Source organism: Mercenaria mercenaria, chromosome 16 (assembly GCF_021730395.1).
Source record: "Mercenaria mercenaria strain notata chromosome 16, MADL_Memer_1, whole genome shotgun sequence".
NCBI lineage: Eukaryota > Metazoa > Mollusca > Bivalvia > Venerida > Veneridae > Mercenaria > Mercenaria mercenaria.
The window spans coordinates 25,333,452-25,357,056 of NC_069376.1; the positions used below are offsets into that span (position 1 = coordinate 25,333,452).

The window sequence follows — 23,605 nt, forward strand, 5'->3', positions numbered from 1 at the left end:
ATATGATGAATTTGAACGTTTGTTAATTAGATCAGATAGAACTGGAGGTGCCAAATTATTTAACATTTTAAAAGTTTCTATAGCCATAGTTCTTTGTCTTCTTACATGCAATGATGGTAATTTTGCTTTCACTAGTAACTGGTCATAAGTACTTGTATAATCATCATATACAAATCTTAAGGCTCTTTCTTGATTTTTTTCAATTTTTTTAGTATTTGTGACACTACAAAAATGCCATGATAAAGGACAGAAATTGAAATTTGATTAGATAAATCTATGGAAGATTGTAAGTCTATTTAATTTACTGAGATGTTTACCAATCCATTTCAGAACATTAATTTGTTGTGCAGCTTTTTTACAAATTGTAGTTTATATGTTGGTCAAAGGTTAAGTATGTATATATCACTGGGTGAAAGCGACGAACCATGGATCTGCCAAAGTTGCAATTCTCCATTTTTATTTACCGACTCTTTTTTCGAAGAAAATATATATTTGGGCAGATTCCTTAAATTTGTTTTCTGGTAGAATCTACTGTTATTAGTCTGCCCACATTTAGGCCTAGTACGGTTGTATTTCTAAAGCATCTGTGCACTTTTACGGATTGAATCTCTAGCTCAAAGATATATCCACCCACTTCTACGGTATAATAAGGATATATATAAAAGACCTATCTAGATTTGACTTAGCAGACGACGGTAAACAGATCTAGCGGGTAGATCTACCAGATTTGGTAGTGTACCAGATTTGGCAAAATCTTTGGTTATAACAAAGTTAACAATCAACTGATCTGCACTGGAATGAGAGAACTGGCAAATGTAACAAGTATTATTACGATCCATATTCTATTATCGGATAAGAGAGATTTAGCTTTTCTGTTTTCAACACAACTGTGTTGATGCTTATCGGGAGTGAGACTGTGTGACTACAGCGATACGGAACGCTCAGTATTTATACTAACCCAAATATGACGTCATAATTTCAAAATGTCTGACACTCGCTGGCTGCTGTTCTAAGTCAACTTTTAAGCATATTTACATGTAAATAAGATTATGACAGCAACTAATAATGAATTGTAAAACTATTTACGGATAAGTGCTATCGATTTAACGTAATAATAGAACTTTAATGAAGTTATTTATGAAGCAATCAGCCTTCGATGTTCGTACATAGAACTTTCGTACACAGTGTCAGGCAAGATAAAAAATTACTACAAGGAACAATTTCAACAAATGTCTGGATACCACAATATGATTGTAACACGTGAATTGAAGTCAGACACCTTACCACCATGCAACAGTATCATCTATCTTCCGTAACCGCCGAACCCCTTTCAGTGACGTAGACGTTGTTGGTCAGTATACTCAACATCACTAATCTCGCGTCATCACTAATTTCGCGGTATTTGAGTTGCGCCACCTACGTGGTGTTTACCGGGGAAGTTCGTGACCTATTTTACTCAAGCTGGCAAAAAATGTTGCTATTAACAAAACGCGATAACTGTGGCCTTTATTTACTAATACCGGATTAACCCATAACAATGAAATTGGGAATCAGGTAGCAAAATTATATGACAAATATCTTATTTCGCAAAACCAATGTAAGAAGCGGCGTGGTCTAGTGGTTAACACGTATGATTTGTAAGCTTACGGTGCTGGTTCGAATACATGACGAGGTACTTTTTTTTTTATCTATCGTGTTTCTACCTGGAGAAGGAATACAGGTAACATATACTGAGTACTTACTGACGTTTTGCAGAGGATCTCACAATAAATAAAAAAAACCTCTTGCAGGGAAAATAAAACCAAAGTTGCGATCGTTAATGACATTATGAAGGTTAATAAAATGTTATGTTTAATGAACTTCTGTATAATTATTTGTCATGACATGAAAAAATAAACTTAAACAAATAAATAAAAAAAATGAAAGAAAAATAAATACAAAAGACGATATAAAAATACCTGCAAAAAAGAATAAGTAAAAATCACAAAGAAGGGCTCGAACATACACCATAAAAACTTAAAAAGAACAGAAGACCGACACACTATCCACTAGACTACAAATCTATTATGATATAACACGTCGTATTTAGAGTTATGAATACTACAATTTATACAAATTAACACCATTTATCGGATATATATGCTTTACCTGTTTTTGGATTTTACCAAGTACCGTTAAAATAAAATTATCGCGATCCATTAATACCTGCAGTTACATTGCTAAATATCTGTCAATATTTATTAAAATCGTATTTTTCACATATCTATTGCAAAAATCCATGAATTAGCAAATATTTGCAATGTTTATAAGTTCGTCTACCAGCTGATCGGCATTTGTCCTCATTAATTATGCAAATTAAGTCCCGCCTATAGGTTAGAGGACACAAAATTTTAAGTAACATATCCCCCATGGCAGCGGGTGCAGGTCAAAACGTACCCAAACCAAAATGTACCCAAAAATAAAAAGTCAAAATGTACCCACAAAAGTCAAAATGTACCCACTACTAAAAGTCAAAATTTTATAAAAATAATAAAATATACATTTCAAATAGGAATCTAACTCTATGTAATCGGTCTTTTTGTTCCTTAAATAATTCTCTACCAGAATATACAAAAAGTAAAAAATGTCATTAAATGTTGATTAAATGTGATTGACCACCTTTAAAGAAACTTTCACGTGTTTATGCACCAGTATCTAATATTATTTATTTTGTAAATATGTATAAAATGTTTGAATAGTGAATAGTTTGATAAGACAATTATGGAGCAATCAGCCTTCGATACAACAAGATAGAGTAAAGTATTTTGACTTTTTTGGGTACATTTTGACTTTACCATGTGGGTACATTTTGGTTTGGGTACGTTTTGACCTGCACCCATTGTCATGATTGTTGTTCGAAATACACATGGATGTTTCTTGAATGATATCTTATTCATTTTCACACAGTTATTGATGCATATGACATGAAATATTGTGGTAAAGACAAGAAATACACTGTTGTGTTGTTTCTTGTTTAATGTCGTTACGTCGAATGTCAAGTACCGCGACATTACAGATGAACGGTATATAATATATAGATAATTTTAGTGAAAGAGCAGCCCTTTTTTATGGTTTGGCAGATTCCCTAGAGAGCGTACGTATTTGTCCGGAAACGCTTCTATAACCAAAATAAACAGAATTTTATTTCTATGCATAATGCTGCCAAAATCCACTTTTGTTTTTTTGCTAAATGTCATGCATATTGTTCTCTTAATTAATTTTACCGTGCCCTTGCATTTATCTGCGTTTACTGTCCGTCATATTGTTGTTGTTGTAATCTTGACTGCCAGAAATGTCGAAACCCAACTGGTTCAGCAGTAGTATGTTCAGGTATAATCCACAACCTGGCACCACAGAATTGGAATGATAAAAACTAGTATACGAATAAACTAGGGCTGTGGATCGTCAGACAAGTGGCGATCCAATCCGATCCGCAAGTCACAGATCGAACCATGGATTACCAGCAGCAACGAACATACTGATACAAAAATGCAAGGCTGTTATTTTTGTACTTCTTTCTTTATGGAATCTAAACTTTGCAGTTCTCATAGTGCTCAGTTAATAGTTTTGACCTATAGATGTTTAATGTTTTGCTCATTAATTAAAGTCAGGTTTCGCTGGTGGACTTGTTGTGCCATTCTTGCAGATGAACGATATGATGTCGGTCATTAATACCGCAATATTTAGTAACAGTTCCGCACTTTTTGATAAGAAAATTTTATTTGTTGGACAGAAATTTCGTATCTAACTTTTTATTGAATTTAATTACTTAAATGATAAATGTGACAGATTTCATATTAAATTTAGTTTGAATATAAGACCAATGCTAACTCTACCTAAGACATTTGTTTACATCTGGTTTAGAATCTGACAACGCGTAATCGTCTTAGATGTGCAAGAAAATTCAATGAAGACGTTTAATGGCTTTAATTTAGTTTTATTGACAGAATTTTACATATTGCATGTATTAATGAAAAAAATCGCGATCCAACGATCTTGACAATGACGATTATCCGTACTCAGACTTTTGGTCAAACTTGTGGATATCCAAGTACTCGCAGGGTTTTTTCTAGCTAATTTGGGAACATAGCCTATACCCCCAAAATTGGGAATTTTGACGCGTAAATGTTCCAAATTGGGAAATATTTAGTCCCATAGGATAAAGTAAGGATGTGTTTAAAGACATTTCTCATACACTTATTTCACATTTTAGAACATCTTTAACATACTTCCATTACAAAATTGTCCATAATTTGGTCAATTTTTGTGCAATTTTGATGATTTTTTTTTTCACAATGTAGATTGGGAATTTTTGCACTGACATTTTGGGAAAAAAACATACTTTTTGGCATTGGGAATATAGCCGAATAACGGCTATAAAAACGGCCGAAAAAAAACCCTGATTCGGATACTCGTTACAGTCCTAGAATAAACACGTGAAAACTCACTTTCCCGTTTTTAGCTTACCTGTCACATAGTGACAAGGTGAGCTTTTGTGATCACCCTTCGTTCGTCGTCAGTCCGTGCATCCGTCCATCAACAATTTCTTGTCTGCACGATATTGGTTTCATTTATGATTATATTTTAACCAAACTTGCACACAACTTGTATCACCATAAGATCATGGTTCCTTTCTTGAACTGGTCAGATCCCGTTATGGGTTCCAGAGAAATGGCCCCTGAAAGGGCCAGAATTAGCTATTTCGACCTTGTCTGCACAATAGCAGCTTCATTTATGATTTGAGTTTTACCAAACTGGCACACAACTTGTATCACCGTAAGATCTTGGTTCCTTTCTTGAACTGGCCAGATTCCGTTATAAGTTCCAGAGTTATGGCCCCTGAAAGGGCCAGAATTAGCAATTTTGACCTTGTCTGCACATTTTTATAGCAGCTTCATTTATGATTTGAATTTAATCAAACTTGCACAAAATTTGTGTTGCCATAAGATCTCAGTTCCTTTATTGAACCGGCCAGATCCCTTAATGGGTTCCAGAGTTATGGCCCCTGAAAGGGCCAAAATTAGCTATTTTGACCTTGTCTGCACAATAGCAACTTCATTTATGATTTGATTTTAACCAAACTTGTAAGCTGACCAATCCATTTCCGGATGATAACTAAAGAACGCTGGGGCCTAGGATCATGAAAGTTGATAGGAAGGTTGGTCATCACCTGCAGATGACCCCTATTGATTTTGAGATCTGTATGTCAAAGGTCAAGGTCACAATGACCCTGAACAATTAAAGGGTTTCCGGATGATAACTCAAGAACGCTTGGGCCTAGAATCATGAAAGTTGATAGGGAGGTTGTTCATGACCAGCAGATGACCCCTATTGATTTTGAGGTAGTATGTCAAAGTTCAAGGTCACAGTGACCCGGAACAGTTAAATGGTTTCCGGATGATAACTCAAGATGGATGGGGCCTAGGATCATGAAAGTTGATGGGGAGGTTGATCATGACCAGCAGATGACCCCTGTTGATTTTGAGGTCAGTAGGTCAAAGGTCAAAGTCACAGTGACCAGGAACAGTAAAACGGTTTCTGGGCGATAACTCAAGAACTCTTGGGCCTAATATCAGGAAAATTGATAGGGAGATTTATCATGACCAGCAGATGGCCCCTATTAATTTCGAGGTCATTTGGTTAAAGTTCAAGGTCAGATTGGCCAGGAACAGTTAAACGGTTTCTGGAAGATAACTTGAGAACGCTTGGGCCTAGGATCATGAAAGTTGATAGAGAGGTTGGTCATGACCAGCAGATGACCCCTATTGATTTTGAGGTCAGTATGTCAAAGTTCTAGGTCACAGTGACCCGGAACAGTTGAATGGTTTCCGGATGGTAACTTGAGAATGCTTGGGCCTAGGATCATGAAACATGATAGGGAGGTTGGTCATGACCTGTAAATGGCCCCTATAGATTTTGAGGTCTGTAGGCTAAAGGTCTAAGTCACATTGCCCTGGAACAGTTAAACTCTTTCCGGATGATACCTTGAGAACGCTTGGGCATAGGGTCACTAAACTTAATAGGGAGGTTGATCATGACCAGCAGATGACCCCTGTTGATTTTGAGGTCAATAGGTCAAAGGTCAATGTCACATTGAAGTTGAACCAGAACAGTAGAATTTTTGTTTACAGTGAGCAAATAATTTCTGTTCCTTGTGCAATTACTGAATGCATCAATGGGGTGGGGGGGGGGGGTCAGGAATGGACAGAAAGCATGTGACAAGTAAGATGATCATTTTTATTTAGACCCATTTTCCTCTAATCCAGATGCACTCTGAGTTATAGAAAAGCTGAATTTTCTTCTAAAAATAAAATCTATTTTACCGTGGAAGGGAGGTAACTCAGTTTCAGAAAAAGAACACTAAAAGGTTATATACCAATAAAAGAAGTTGATTCTGTAACGTAACACTTGTGCACCTGCAATTTATCTTAAAACACAACACCATTATGACAGCTCTAACATTTTTATTTACTACAAAGAGCAATGCACAATTATAAATGTTTGGTCTAATTTCACAGATATAATCAATGCTCAATTAGCTTTTTGAAACAGTTCTGTATACTACACTGTTAACTTTCTTATTATAAATGTACTTCAGCCTAGCTTTTTAACAATGATAATTGAGTTTTAGCGGGAGTAGGACGGCCATGTCCTTTGCCTGTCACCTGGCAGCTCCCTCGACCACAGAATGTATTGAGTATATTAGGATAATACAGGAAAACATTGCAGACATGTTTTTCAACTTCCGTAAATTTAGTAATTAATTCATAGATGTTTTACACCCTGAAGCTACTGTAGAGTTGACAAGTTTTGTCTGACTTCTGAAATGTACAGTTAAAATCTTAATTATCCGATTATAAACCTAGGTATTACATTAGTTTGCAATCCTTGTTTCATATAAAATTGAGCTACTTCAGATCAATTTTGATACAGTTTCTAGATATTCATTCCATCAGAGATCTATTTATCACAACATGCTCATATTCATACATTTGCTTTAAGAAAATGAAAAGAAAAGGTGGTGTTAAATAGTATGCAGTGAAATGCAAGTATTGCAGCATTCCACAAAGCGGTCTACAGAATAAATACCATACTTTCATTTTCAAGTACCGTAACAACCTGAAAACAAGCGAATATAAACATGAAGTGTCTTATTTAATGAAAAGTGAAATAATGTCAATAAAATTTGACTCTTTGTGATGTTCAGTTGTGCAAAAAATGGAAAAAATAGGATCTATTTTTTTGGCACTTTTTTTACCAAATTACAGCTATATAACTAAAATTCTCCAGCTTGATTTTATTGTGGTATATATATATGCATCTAATATGTCTGTGCACTTTATATTTCTTTTTGCAGTGTGAAGTAACAGTAACACAGAATGGCTAGAGACCATTAACTTGAGAACTGAAGAGATGCAGGTCATTGTTCTATATGGTGATTGGTGGAACCATGGTGCAGTTTTGAATTTATAAGGTAGATCATTGATACATGTTTCCATGTAACCATTAGAGGTTACTGGCAAGCAGCCTATGTGAATAAAGAATTGGACCAAAGGCACTAACTTTTGCCGCAACTCTTGATATTACACATAGTTTGTTTTCAGACTCCTTTCCGCATACTACAAACCTTCATGTCCTCTGATGCATGAAGACTGTTTTAAGTCTACTTGAATGATTTTACCATTATCATACAACTTTACATTAATTGAAAGTAACTTTGAAATTCAAGTATATAATGTTAGGTATAGTGCTTATTATATTAATATTTTATACACATGTTTACTGATGGAATGTCTGTCAGTCTGTCTAACAGAAGTTCATGATTTTCATTTAAATTTGTGCTGTTTGAATGTGCATCTTTAGAACTTTGATGGATTTACAAAATGTTTTCAAAAAATTCTACTTTTTTGTAGGTGTGCAGTTACAGAAAAGCAGAATAGCTACAGACCATGAAATTTAGAAAATGAAGAGATGCATGTCTCTGTACAGCATGGTGTATATGGGAAACATTGTGGGTCAAGGACATGAAATGATTTAGTAAGTTTAACTCACCATAGATTTATATTGAGATTATTATTTAGAGTTATTCTGCCTTTGTGACCAGTGCAGACCAAGATCAGCCTACACATCTGTGCAGGCTGATCATGGTCTGCACGTTTGCCATTCTGTTGGTACATTTTCAGTGAACTTTCCTTCGAATGATAAATGGTATTGCCTTAACTGAATGATGGACCAATTCTTTTTAGAAATGTAGCAGGGTAAAGGTTAACACAATACAGTAAACTTTACAGTTCAAGGGAGGTAACTCAATCTAAAAAAAACACATACAAATGCCCTTGCTTAATTTCTATTTTTGGTAAATAACAGAGTTTGTTTTCATAGAAATATTCACTCTAAACAGTTAAGACAAATCAAGGTTTTAAGTTTCTGTATGGGTATATACTACACCAGAATGTTAAAAATCTTTGATGGCTGAGATTTGATTCATTCCAGATATTACCTGTTATGTTCTCCCTCTTTCTATCAGTTGTCCCTTAATGCTTATAATGCTGGACAGAATTGATTCTGCCTTTGCGACATGTATAGATCATGATCAGGCGATGCCATCTGTGCAGTCTGATCAAGATCTGCACTGTGTGCCATTCAGTCAGTATCGTTTTGGTAAATACCCGTTTTAACAGTTAATGGTACTGTCTAAATTGAAAAATAGACAAGTGCATGATAGAAATTTAGCAGGGTAAAAATAATTTAAGAGTATTCCTAAATATATTCATTTTTCCTTTCTGTTCAGCAAATTTACATTACATTTGTAATTATTCAGTTACGCAAAATAACGGGAAATTAATTTCAAGGAAAATCAAAGTGACATAAATTTTGAACGGCAGTTATTTTAGGTATTGTTTTTTCTTGTTTAGTCTAAACCTTTTACTTACTGACATAAATTCTTTTTATTTCTTTGTGTTTTTTTTTGGTTGGGTTTAACGTCGCACCGACACAAGTTTAGGTCATATGGAGACTTTCTAGCCTTGATGGTGGAGGAAGATCCCAAGTGCCCCTTCATGCATTATGTCATCACGAGCAGGCACCTGGGTAGAACCACCCACCTTCCGTAAGCCAGCTGGATGGCTTCCTGTCATGAAGAATTCATTGTCCCGAGTGAGGCTCAAACCCACATCGATGAGGGGCAAGTAATTTAAAGTCAGCAACCTTAACCACTCGGCCATGGAGGCCCCTTGACATAGATTCACTTACGAATATCATTGCATGAAATTTCTTAAAAGGAAACTTTTTATAGTTTCAAGTTACAAGTTAGAAGTTTTAGATGATTATCATTAAATTGTAAAATTGCTTCTCATAATATATTTCTTTCTAAACACTCTGAAAAGTGTCTCTTCTTTTGTAGTGTGAAGTAACAGTAAAGCAGAATGGCTACAGACAATTAGTTCAGAATTGAAGAAGAGATGCAGGTCTTTGTTCTGTAATTATGGTGTATGAGGGAACCATGGTGGAAATTTGGATTTCATGGCAGTCATGGAAATATCTTATAAGTAACCAGATAATTTTTGTTAAGAATAATTTACCACTTAAAAACTGCATTATTTTAGAGTTACAAAAGAGCTGAACAGATACCAATACTTTAAAAAGCAGCAACAAATGTCCAATCTTCTATAAAACAGATTTTACAATTGAAGGGAGCTAACTTAATTAAAAAAATACATACTGAAATGCCCTTGCTTTCATAGAAATTTTCACTTACAGAATCTTATCAGGTTTCTAGTTTGGGATTGAGTACGACTACACTGGTATTTTAAGAATTGATGGATGCTTCCATAATTACAGTAAATGAAGCATAATATTTTCATACCAATTAAACACTACCATACCGTATAATATTATTTCTACAGGTCTGTAGGACAGTTATATGTGTACCAGTCTGTCAGACTATTATGTGTGTGTCCAGTTGAAAAATTCGCAGTGGATGCTTAGTTTTTCACAAAATTTGGCAGAATTTTCACACAAGACAGATTGCAAAAGACTTTAGGTAAGATTTAGTCGACTATACAATGTGTAGAATTTCATTAAATTTCTTTCATTCATTTCTATGAACATTAATTATAAACATGTGAAGTTGCGCACCCACACCAGGTAACCCACTTAGCTTGGTCACACACCCCCCCCACCCCCCCCCAAAAAAAAAAAAATTTTTTTTCATTCCTTACTTTACTTTTTTTAATTTTTTAATTTTCCATCAATATTTATAATCAACATGTGAAATTTGGTTTCCTCACCCATTCCCCCACCCCCACCCCCTTAAAAAATAAATATATACATATATATATTTCCATTCCTTTTTTTTTTAAATGTTCAAACCTTCAACATGTTAAGTTGTGACTGCACAAACCTTGCCCTCAGCCATGTTCAAGATATTTTACTTGATTGTGTTCTCTTAAGGACATTTGTTCTTTTAAGTTCAAATGTACATGTTAAACAGCAACATCTGGTGCCAAACCACTCAAAGACAATATTTCGTTCCAGTTAAACTTCAAGCACACATTTCAATAACTGCATTTAATTTTAAAAGCTAAGCTTATTACAGTAAGCATATCCCATTCAAAATAAATTCTTTAGTCTGGATCAAAGTATCATACATTTAATATGTACACTTTAATTAAACATTTGTTTTCTGTTAAATTGATTTTGACTAATGAAATTATTTGCTTCTTAATAACATCCTTAACTTTTTGCCAAACATATTTTTTGCCATTTAAAAATAATTTCATAGCAATGTTCCTTGTATGGCCATTCACCAAATTCCTTCAGTTAATTCTGTTTCATTAAAACTCAGGACTGCCAGGTGTGGTTAGTTTCTCATAAAGGCTTTACATAAAATGATTAAAAAAAATTTTTCGTTCTTGGCTGACACTCTTCAGATTCCCTCAAGCTATATTGATTTTTCAAAAAGAACATGGCTACCTGGGGTCATGCCTAGTTTCTCTCTATGGCAAGCTATACTGATTTTTTAAAAAGAACATGTTTACCTGGGGTCATGGCTACCTGGAGTCATTGCTTCCTGGGGTCATGGCTAGTTTTCTCTCTAAGTCTTTAAATAAACATAATTATCTTCTCCTAAGCATCTAGCTCGATTTCAAAATAATTTTGCTGCAAAATTCCTTGTTTTGTTAAAGAATAAGACTGCCAGGAATGGGGCAAGTTTTCCTTGTTTTGTTAAAGAATAAGACTGCCAGGGATGGGGCAAGTTTTCCTTGTTTTGTTAAAGAATAAGACTGCCAGGGATGGGGCAAGTTTTCCTTGTTTTGTTAAAGAATAAGACTGCCAGGGATGGGGCAGGTTTTCCTTGTTTTGTTAAAGAATAAGACTGCCAGGGATGGGGCAAATTTTCCTTGTTTTGTTAAAGAATAAGACTGCCAGGGATGGGGCAAGTTTTCCTTGTTTTGTTAAAGAATAAGACTGCCAGGGATGGGGCAAGTTTTCCCTATATGGAAAATTGTAAAGCTGTGAAAAGTACTTGTTTGATTAGAAAATAATTTCACTACAATTTTCTGCCTGCGGGTGATCCTGTATCAAATTCCTTCAAGCCACATTAATTTGTTAGTTTTCTCTATGTGACTGTGTGAAGAACTTTAATTCAAAATCTTCTCTTCTGAAACTGCTGACCAAAATTCAAAATGATGAGGACAACAATGACTATATAATTTACCCGCCCACTTAGCTCAGTAGGTAGAGCGTCGGTCTACGGATGAGTTTGATCATCGGGCGGGGCATATGTTCTCCGTGACTATTTGATAAACAACATTGTGTCTGAAATCATTAGTCCTCCACCTCTGATTCGTGTGGGGAAGTTGGCAGTTACTTGTTGAGAATAGGTTTGTACTGGTACAGAATCCAGGAACACTGGTTAGGTTAACTGGCTGCTGTTACATGACAGTAACACTGCATACAGAAGAAGACATAAGTAAACAGTAACACTGCATAGACATGACACACCTTGATAAACAATACCTGAAAGTGAATGAAAGTAATCAATTCCAGACTCCTAGGACTGTTGTAGTTTGTTGCCCGCTGGACATCCACCATTTTTAAGTATTCGACTCACCCCGGCATCATAGTTTTCTTGGTTAAAGTTTTTCGGCAAATTTAGTTTTTTCTTTGTCACTATTGCTTATATCTTACTTGAACTTCACATTAACATTGTTCAGCATTCAAACAAGGATTGTGCCAAAATAGGAACAAGATCACAGTTACTTGCCCTTGGTTGTCCACCATTAAGAAGTGGTAACATAGAAAATAGTTACTCTGTTTGATTGGTGTATACAAAAATGCATTAGTGAATTTTGTGAGTGAGAAACCTGCAATAAATGAATAGCATAATTTAATAGAGGAGATATAGAATAATAGGTACATGTACAATTTGACAGAATGAGAATGTCAGAATATGCATAACATGACTTTTTGATAAGTTTTTGCTAGTTTTGCCAGTTTGCGACCATCGAGAGAGTATTCTTCATTCGCATGTGATTTGGTTCAAAATGGTTGAAAAAAGAGCTGTTCAAACCCCATGTTTATTGTGGCTGGATTTTTTTTCTCTTGAATAGTTTCGTTGAGTTCAGGTGTTTTGTGGGGTTGGAATGCATGCAAAAATGCATTAGTGTCCATTGCCTATATAGAACATATAGTAAAAATAACTTGGGTCTTAGGCCTGATTTAATGGAAAAATTCAGAAAGTAAATTGTCAATATTTTTGTTATTTTGCAATCTACATGGTTGTAATATTGATGGAGAATGGCTGGTTGGCATAGAAATCTGGAAATTACTTGAATTAATTATTACAATTGCTGAAATAGCTTCAGTTTGAGTAAAAACTATACATTCTTGAAAAATGTGAAAATCCTACTTTCAGCTTACATATTTCTGAAAATTTTCTAATTTTGCAGGTTTTCATGCATAAAATGTGTTTGTATAAGTTCTGTGTTTGACACCGTTTGTGGAAAACAAAATGGTGTATTACAAATGCTGCCATGGATTTTTAGAAATTTGAGCTGCGGCCGAGGAAATCTGACCTAGAGTAGGATATTATATATGAGCCGCGCCATGACAAAACCAACATAGTGGGTTTGCGAACAGCATGGATTCTGACCAGACTGCGCGGATGCCACTATGTTGGTTTCCAATGGCACGGCTCATATATATTTCTATTCTTGTTTACATTAAATTGCTCTTTTGGATACTTGGATTTACACAGTACACACAGTCTGAATAGAGAAATATGTGTAATCATAATCAGTGCAAGAAAAATCAGTTTACGGACTTGAAATTGAACAGATCAGGCCTGAAATTGGCATATTTTAATAGATTTTGAAGGCAAACAGGCAGATTTTCACACACTAGACTTGAATATTGGTTTCCTTAAATGCTAAATTGAGCATAAGTCTTCATATTTGAGGTCCTGAATTGTATGTTTACTTATTTTGTTGGATTTCTTATATTTTCAGTACCCAAAATCCTGAAATGAGAGCGCTTGAACAAGGTGAAGTTTGTCGCATAGAAGGGGATTGACCGCCTTTGTGTATATAAGTCTACAACTTCTCAGATTTGACTGAAGACAATTGTTTGGTGTTGTGAATAGGTAAATAATTCCTTTGTAAATATTTTTAATAAAAATCAGGTACTTTTCCGTGATACTGTAAAATTTAATAGACTTCGTTTAAATTGCAACGGCTGTTGAAAGAAAGGTAGAAATTAGAATTATAGTGGAATAATATTATTTCAGCCAGTTTTACCATAATGACTACATTCTGAAGCATGTGTGGTATTGAGATTACATTAGTAATCTGTTACTTTGAAATTGGACAGGATTTTGTTCCTAATAATTGGTACAGTAAGCTGTATTCCAAGTGAGAATTATTAGGTCAGATTGCAGCCAATTTTTAGCTACAATCTGACCTAATAATTCCCACTTGGAATACAGCTTACTGTACTAGATTTCACCTGAAAACAGTTAACATTGCTTCAGATCTGGAAGTCAGTAAAGCAATTTGAACAGACATTGTGATTGATACTTTTGTTATTCAAAGTGTTTGTTATGACACATTTTACATACGTAAGACTTAATTTTTAGGTTTTATATTACATTATGACAGTTTCAGTATGGGGAATGGAGATTGTGATGTAAATGTTCATAGAAAAGTTGCTTAGAGGGACACTTTTCTACATTTCACACTTTCTTTGCAGTCAGATTGTTTTGAAATATATTTTGCACATACATGCAATCATTTAAACTGAATAAATCTGAGACATTATGACTAGCTTGAGTCATATTTCAGATGTGGTTCGGCCGGTGGCTTTCCAATCACACAGAAGATACTGGTTGGATCACGAGAAGGGTCACTTCAATTGATATTAGTCACCGCAAAAATTAGGAGAACCACTTGTTGATATTTTATTTAAGGTGTTTACAGAAAGTTAGCCAGTTTGGAACGTTCAGCAGGCAGTGATGTACATTAAAATCATTCTTTATATAGATCAGGGCTGTTTTTTGCCAGAAAACTCCGCTGTGATATGCAATTTAAGAATTTGTTAAGTGTAACGACAGGGATTTCTATATTATCACTAAATTTTTCATCTCTTGTTTAACTTGGTCCAATGCTGCTAACATTCACAGAAAGAACAAAACTGACAAGTAGGAAAGCAACTGTTTGAACATTCAATGTCTTAACACAGCATCACATCACACACATGGAAACAACATCTACAACGTACAATTCTGATATACATGTAACATTGAGATATGTTACCAGGTCCTGCCAGCAGAGATTTGTATCCTTTCAAATGCTCCCAACTTAACAGCTTATAAAATTTTATATACATTTATAAGGACTTCGGACACTATCATATGCTTCTAGCCTACATTTTAAATGCAAATTTCTCATTAAGTATTTAAACAATACCCAAATCGTTTCGAGTCAATGATAAACCAATGTATTAGTTAATTTATTACAGCAGAAACTGATTTGTATCTGTTCCTATCAAAATGTTTTTCTTATTTTATCTGCGCCAGGTTATATTTTCTTGAAAAAATAAAATGTTTAATTTCCGTAAAAATATAATGTCATCACTTTACGGAAGTTTTAGATATATAAATTCCAGTCGAAAAAAGTGACAAAATCTGTTTATTTAAGGAAAAAATAACATTTTAAGATTAAAATCCTATAAATAAATTAAAAAGAGAACGATATTTTTGTAAACAACCTGTACTTGATTTATCTATACACTGTTCGTGATGTAAAGTTATTGATGCATTACAAGTGTGAATAGGTATACATGTTTAAGTGACCGGTCAGTTTTATTACAGTGGTTCATGTAGTTATTTAAGTACATGTACATGTCTGTATAGCTCTGTTATAAGTGATGGCAGATATTTGTGTGCTGTATAACATTAATACTAAGAAAAGGCAGTAATCTGATCAAGGCCGTAGGGTGGGTTCTTGCTTGGATAAGTACCAGGGGCACAGATAAATATTTGAGCCGCGCCATGAGTAAACCAACATAGTGCAATTGCGACCAGCATGGATCCAGACCAGCCTGCGCATCTGCGCAGTCTAGTCAGGATCCATGCTGTTCGCTAACGGTTTGTCTAATTCCAATAGGCTTTGAAAGCGAACAGCATGGATCCTGACCAGACTGCGCAGATGCTCAGGCTGGTCTGGATCCATGCTGGTCGCAAAGCCACTATGTTGGTTTTCTCATGGCACGGCTCATTTCGCTTAAACATGTAATAAAAATGTATCCGAAATGACAGTTCTTTCTGGGGCTTGCCTAAGGAAGCTGGATCGGAAAAAGTTAAATCGGGATAAGTCTGACAACAACCCCATCTATAGATAATGTTGTCTGTTCAGGGCTGAAGTTGTGGGCAAAACATATTCGAAATATGTCATTTGTAGGGCTAAAGTAGAAGCAGATCGCTGCATAAAAATTCCACCTGAAACTCAGCTGGACCGTTTAGTTCGTTTTCTCGTCTAGCCGGATTTGTATATGCCATCTGCATGGAAAGCGACTTGACACATCACTTTCGTGGCATCACACTGAATGTGAAACCGTCACTGATATGACCTGCCAAGAAGCTACTGTTCTTGACCTATGCATCACAGGCATATCAGTGCAAAGCGTTATTTCTTTTGGATAGACTATAGTCAGGATCAGATTAACTGCTGTGCACATATTGCCTATTTTTGTTGTATTTAGGCCTAGTCCGCCGCTAAGAACAATCTTCAATTCAGTTTGCACAGAAGGAAGAACATGAAGTAATGAATGCGTGTGACATTTAGTATGTGTCTAAAGAAATAAATATAAATGCACAGAAGAAGATGAAGAAATAAAGAAATGAAAAATATATATGCAGAAGATTACCTGGTGTGTTGCTAGTATTTCACAGCACACATTTGCCAATCTAGTGCAGCAAACAACCAGGATAAGCCAATGAAAATTTAATCCAATGAATAATAATGAATTCACAGTATTTGCTTTTCTCAATACTATACATGTATAGCATGCCTAAATGTGCCCTTTCAAACATTTGTATAGTATTTGAGTTACAAACAGACGTAAACATATGTGACTATTAAATTATTAAAAATGAATATAAAAAGTATTGGTTACTTTATATTTGGGAACACCCTGTAGTTATATTTTTGTTTAAAAGTACTGTTCCACCCCTTGCATCAACACAATAGTCACAGAAAATGTGTATAATTAATATCTACATATGCTGGCCAAATATGGTTTTGATGCACGGGGGGGAACAATGTTGTTTAAAGCAAAATAGTTTTTTATATGTATATAACAGGGTACGTAATTCTATTTAGAGCAAAAATTACCATTTTATGAAACAATACTGAAAAATTTGACTAAAGAAATAATCTCAAATATGTATTTTGATGGTATATGTAATTAAATACTTATTTCTCAGTGGTTTATTTTTCACTCTTGGAGTAGGCAAATTCATATAGAAAGTGTCCGAAATCCTTGATGTAGACTTTCATTTACTAGAATTTCATTTGAATTTTAAATATTGTCTTAATATACTTTTTGCGTTAATAAACTGGCTTTTATGTACATCATGTGAGGAAATATTCTTCTTTTGTAGAGAAATATATGAAGTAGAGCTTTGCAGTTTTCCATAAACACACAAAGAAGTTCACATTCTTTGCACAGATTTGTGACTCACATATATGGCCTTGAAGGAATTGTTACAACAAAAGTGTAAAAAAGGATATGGTAAGTTCCTGCTAAAAGAATTATGTAAACGAATCAACATTTTAGGTTTGACTGTACTAAGTGTACGGTGAGCTATTCTTGTCTCTCTGGCACCGGCTTCCACGTCTTCAGTTTGGTTGCTAAAAGTTTCTTGCACTTCTACTTCGTCTGTATTATTACTTAATAGTTTTATTCACTTAAAATACTTATTCCTTATAACACTTGCATCATATGAAACTAAGACATAAATTTCGTACCAGTCTTTCCTCAGTCATGCCCTAAATTAAATAAATTTTCAGGTTGAAGTTCTGATATTTTTCACATGAATCAGACTTTGAAGTGCCATGTGATTGATCCTGTTTTATGAATTATATGGATAACCAAACACCTAGCTTTTAAGATTAAGAAGAGGTAAAAAATAGTGCTTGATTCATGTTCAATCCAGAACTGCCATTCATCAAGGAATTTTTAGCTATCCTGAGCCAAAGGCTCATGGTGAGCTATTGTGACCGCTCAGTGTCCGTCGTCTGCCGTGTGTCCGTCAACATTTTCTAAAAAAAATCTTATTCTTGAAAACCACTGGGCAGAGATACACCAAACTTCACAGGAATGATCCTTGGATATAGACTTATATAGGGAAAACTTTGAAAATCTTCTAGTACAAAACTACATGGCCTAGGGCTTTGATATTTGGTATGTTGCATCATCTAGTGGTCCTCTACCAAAATTGTTCAAATTATCTCCCTAGGGTCAAATATGGCCCCGCCCCAGGGGTCACATGGTTTATATAGGGAAAACTTTGAAAATCTTCTTGTACAAAACTACATGGCCTAGGGCTTTGATATTTGGTATGTAACATCAACTAGTGATCCTCTACCAAAATTGTTCAAATTATCTCCCTAGGATCAAATATGGCCCCGCCCCGGGGGTCACATGGTTTATATAGACTTATATAGGGAAAACTTTGAAAATCTTCTTGTACTAAACCAAACGGCCTAGGGCTTTGATATTTGGTATGTAGTATCATCTAGTAGTCCTCTACTAAAATTGTTCAAATTGTTCCTCTAGGGTCAAATATGGCCCCGCCCCTGGGGTCCCAAGTTTTACATAGACTTAATGTGATAAAAAGTTTAAAAATCTTCTTGTCTGAAACCACAACACTTAACCTTTGATATTTGGTTTGTAGCATTGTCTTATGGTCCTCAACCAAAATTATTCAAATTGTACCCCTGGGATGAAAAGAGGCCCTGCCTTGGGGGTCCTAGTTTTATATAGACTTATATAGGGAAAAACTTTAAATAAAAATCTTCTTGTCTGAAACCATACGACCTATGCTTTTGATATTTGGCATGATGCATTGTCTAGTAGTCATCTACCAAAATTGTTCAAATTATGCCCCTGGGGTTAAAAGAGGCCCCACCCTGGGGTCACTAAGTATGAAAGCTATATAGGAAAAGATACTTAAAAAATCATTTGATCCTATTTCCAAGACTGTTTAATTATAATTACCTGATGACACCAAGTAATATGATGTCACCTGACTGTGACCTTGACCTACTTTCTTGTTTTTTAAGATACAGCCTTGAAATTTTGATGACATACACAGTTTTGAGTTTTGCACACCATTCGTAAAACTGAATTTCATTAATCATGAATGTGACCTACTGACTTTCTTAATATTTTATCATCAGTTTGATCTTTGAAACATGTAGCTCATATTACTCAGGTGAGCGATCCAGGGTCTTCATGACCCTCTTGTTAAATTAATTAGCATAAATATTCACATTGCATGTTTCTTATACAGGCCATAACCCTGCCATCTATAAAGGTTTGTAGCATTGTCTTATGGTCCTCAACCAAAAGTTACTTGGCACAAATTTTCCCGATCATAAATTGATATGTCATGTGCAAGATCCAGACCCCATGTTCCAAGGTCAAGGTCACAGATAGAGGTCAAAGGTTAACTCATTTTTTTTTGTCCAGTTCATAGCTCTGCCATTTGTCCAGGGATTTCAAAGTTACTTGGCACAAATGTTCCCTATCATAATTTGATATTTCATGTGCAAGATCCAGAACCCTAGCTCCAAGGTCAAGGTTACACATAGAGGTCATCGGTTAACATGGTCTGCTTCTTGTCCTGTCCATAGCTCTACTGTTTATCAAAGGATTTTTAGCTCAACTATTCGAAGACTAGGTAGAGCTATCCTACTCGCCACGGCATTGGCATCGGCTCAACACCTTGGTTAAAGGCACTCGCGATAGTTTTGCCTGACTGGTCGATATTTACCCAAATACCGTGCCAATTTTGGTTGATTTCCTACTTTGTTTAATTGATATAATAATAATTATTATACCGTTATTGACTTATATTCTATAATTATTGTATTTTCAGGTGGAATTGCAATTCCTGGTGCTGTTTTTGGTGTGTTGATGGGAGGTTTTCTATTAAAAAGGTTTCAGGTGGGACCTAAAGGTAATTACAAAAATATCATTTTAGCTCTCGATAATATCAGTTATAATTATATAATTCATTCTTGTATTTGTTTGCTTTGTATCATTGAGTTTAAAGTCACATCAGAACATTTTAGGTCATATGGCTGTTTTCAAGCTTTTGATGATGAAAGAAAATCCCCGATTGCCCTCACCCCCTCCTTCCCTCAAAGCCCCAGCCTCACCCTGAAGCCCCTCCTCCCAATCCATTATTTCAGGCACAGGCAGGCAACTAGGTAGAACCACTTATCCTTTCTTCTGTAAGCAGTATTTATGACTTTCCTAAATCAATGAATTTTACGCCACTTACGAGGCTTTGAACCCTCAGTGGTGAAGGGAAAGTGCACGTCAGATTTGAAGTAATCTTGGCTCCTGGGGCTTCCTTCCGAATAATTCCTGTTTGATATCGGTAATCCAAGTCATGCATTTTGCCAGCAACCTAGCTTGGGTTACTTTGAAATTTAAGAAAAATGTGTAAGAAAGTTTTTTCAAATTAAAAATACACAGAAAAAATCGGGTCTGGACATCTTTTCAAAAAGAAGCTAGGTTTTGCAAGATGGGCCATATTTTAGATAGCAACACAGGCCTCAAAATAGATTTGAATAGTCTGTGAATACCCCATGAATTTGTTACATTTAACTGCATATGATGTCTATTAGTAAGTGAAATTGTCACAGAAAATTATTTAGCAAGATTACTGGTATTTCAAATGTTATTGATTTGATGTAATGATTAACTTCTAATTGCGAAAAATTCCTTGTAACAAAATGACACACGATGTCGTCTTAGATTAGCTATACATTTGTTACAATCAGCCATAATCTGTTTTAAACCTTGTATGGAATAATTGCATTTCCTAAATAGTTCTAGAAAATCATTTTTAGCTTTAATTTGAAAGTTAATGAAAATGTCTGGAGACTTCAGTATGTGCAAATGAACATATAACCATTAGCCAGCTAAATTTTTAAAATGGACTGGTCCATCATTCAGTTTGGGCAATGCCATTTATTATTTGAAGGGGTGTTCACTGAAAACTTACTGACTGAATAGCGAACAGTGCAGATCATGATCAGCCTGCACAGATGTTTTAAATTGGCATGGTCCTCTGAGAAAAAAAAATATTGAAAACTCACACAGATACCTTTCCAGAAACAGAAACGAGACATATCAGTCTTTAGTTTCTAGTTAATAGCTTCTGTCTCGTAGACATAAAGACATCTTACATTTTGTAACAGACACTTGCTCATGGTCCCTGGAGTAATACAGTGTCTTTAGAAGTGATAGTATTAACTGTAATCTAATTTAGGCATGCTGTTAACATTATTCCTCGTTTTGCTGAATCAGCAACTTCTGTTGATATAATGAGAAACAATATATCTCAAACAGTGGTTTTGCCTTTGAATAAAATTGCTGTATTAAGTTCATATTTGAAGAAGATATAATTGGGAAACAATATATCTCAAACAGTGGTTTTGCCTTTGAATAAAATTGCTGTATTAAGTTCATATTTGAAGAAGATATAATTGAGAAACAATATATCTCAAACAGTGGTTTTGCCTTTGAATAAAATTGCTGTATTAAGTTCATATTTGAAGAAGATATAATTGAGAAACAATATATTTCAAACAGTGGTTTTGCCTTTGAATAAAATTGCTGTATTAAGTTCATATTTGAAGAAGATATAATTGAGAAACAATATATCTCAAACAGTGGTTTTGCCTTTGAATAAAATTGCTGTATTAAGTTCATATTTGAAGGAGATATAATTGAGAAACAATATATCTCAAACAGTGGTTTTGCCTTTGAATAAAATTGCTGTATTAAGTTCATATTTGAAGGAGATATAATTGAGAAACAATATATCTCAAACAGTGGTTTTGCCTTTGAATAAAATTGCTGTATTAAGTTCATATTTGAAGGAGATGTAATTGAGAAACAATATATTTCAAACATTAACTGGGTTTTGTCTTTGAATGAAATTGCTGTATTAAGTTCATATGCGAAAGAATTATATCACGAGGGTGTAGGCTGAGCATTATCAATATGCGCATCTGAATGACAAACAGTGATTTTATCCGAAAGAAAATCACTGTTTAATATATATGAGCTGCACCATAAGAAAACCAACATGGTGCATTTGCAACCAGCATGTATCCAGACTAGCCTACGCAGGCTGGTCAGGATCTTTGCTGTCCGCTAATGGTTTCTCTAACTGCAAAAGGCTTTGAAAGCGAACAGCATGAATTCTGACCAGACTGCATGGATGGGCAGGCTGGTCTGGATACATGCTGGTCGCAAATGAACTATGTTGGTTTTCTCATGGCGCGGCTCATAAAATTATATTAAACATTGATTTTCTTTCGGATATAATTACTGTTTGTCATTCAGATGTGCATATTTGTAATGCTCAGCCTACACCCTCGTGATATAATTCCTTCGCATATGATCTTAATACAGGAATTTTATTCATAAGCAAAACCACTGTTTGAAATATATAGTTTCTCAATTACATCAACGTAATTTCACAGAAGTTGCTGATTCAGCAAGATGAGGAATAATGTTAACAGCATGCCTAAATTAGATTACAGTTAATACTATCACTTCATCCGCGTAGTCTGGTCAGGCTCCATGCTGTTCGCTAACGGTTTCTCTAACTGCAATAGGCGCAGGCTGGTTTGGATCCATGCTGGTCGCAAATGCCTTATGCTGGTTTTCTCACGGCGGGGCTCAATTATTATATTATTTTAATTCTATTACAATATCAAGGATTATTATCTACATCCTTGGCAACATTCACAATATATTTTCCTGTTTTATAACACATACCTTTTCATTGGTGCCTGTAATGTTTAACACTGTGACAGAACAGTTGTAATAGGGATTTTGTTGCATAATAAAGTCACAGTAATAATTTTCATTGATATAATATACTGTTGATTCGGAACAATTATTAAAAATATCATTCCACGTTTTCAGCTATTATCAAAAAAAAATAATCTCTTTTATATGCAATGTTACTCATCGCAGAGCTCACAGGAGCGGTCTTCTGCGCATGTCTGGAAGTGATTATCATGTAAAATATTCAGGAGTCTGTAACTGATACAGGCATTCCAGGTCTGTCTTGAGTGGACACAGGCTTTTATATGTATCATGCTATGTTTCAGTTTTCCCAATTTAGACAAAACCCGCCTGCTTAGCTCAGTAGGTAGAGCGTCAGTCTACGGATCGCGAGGTTGCAAGTTCGATCCTCGGGCGGGGCGTGTGTTCTCCGTGACTATTTGATAAAACGACATTGTGTCTGAAATCATTCGTCCTCCACCTCTGATTCATATGGGGAAGTTGGCAGTTACTTGCGGAGAACAGGTTTGTATTGGTACAGAATCCAGGAACACTGGTTAGGTTAACTGCCTGCCGTTACATGACTAAAATACTGTTGAAAAACAGCATTAAACCGAGAACAAACAAACAAACAATTAAGACAAAATTTAATACCACATTCTGTCAGTGTTGGTGGCATTGAATTTCCCAAAAAGATGTCGTTAGGGAAACAAATTGCGTTATGTAAGAATTACCATGACAATTATTACATAAGAATATATTAAAATGCAATACCAGGTCATATTACACATTGTGTAAATATGTTATATCGAGGGCTTGGTGCAAAACTATTGTAAGTGTATAAAAATAAAGAACAAGATACAATAGTTTTGCGCCAAGCCCTCGATATACTTATAAGTGATCGTTATTATTATTAATTAACTGACTTGATTTAACACATAGCTGAGATTTTATAGTTTATTGTGAC

The 23,605-nt window shown here is 35.0% G+C and overlaps 1 protein-coding gene across 7 annotated transcripts in view; it reads left to right on the top strand.

Moving 5' to 3' along the window:
- Window positions 1-6,238: 6,238 nt before the first annotated feature.
- The window catches only part of LOC123543854 (solute carrier organic anion transporter family member 5A1-like), a 44,642-nt gene continuing 27,275 nt past the window's right edge, over window positions 6,239-23,605 (top strand). For 5 of the 7 annotated variants that reach the window (XM_053526420.1, XM_053526422.1, XM_053526423.1 and 2 more), the window contains exons 1-9: window positions 6,239-6,261; window positions 7,397-7,513; window positions 7,953-8,076; window positions 9,443-9,587; window positions 9,945-10,081; window positions 13,551-13,684; window positions 14,382-14,506; window positions 17,201-17,331; window positions 19,703-19,783. In XM_053526420.1, the coding sequence (XP_053382395.1) occupies window positions 17,286-17,331; window positions 19,703-19,783 (127 nt within the window). In that variant the 5' untranslated portion in view covers window positions 6,239-6,261; window positions 7,397-7,513; window positions 7,953-8,076; ... (3 more) ...; window positions 14,382-14,506; window positions 17,201-17,285. Of the gene's footprint in view, window positions 6,262-7,396; window positions 7,514-7,952; window positions 8,077-9,442; window positions 9,588-9,944; window positions 10,082-12,767; window positions 13,124-13,550; window positions 13,685-14,381; window positions 14,507-17,200; window positions 17,332-19,702; window positions 19,784-23,605 lie in introns of those variants that run through there. The other 2 variants (XM_053526421.1, XM_053526426.1) reach the window with 2 other exon arrangements.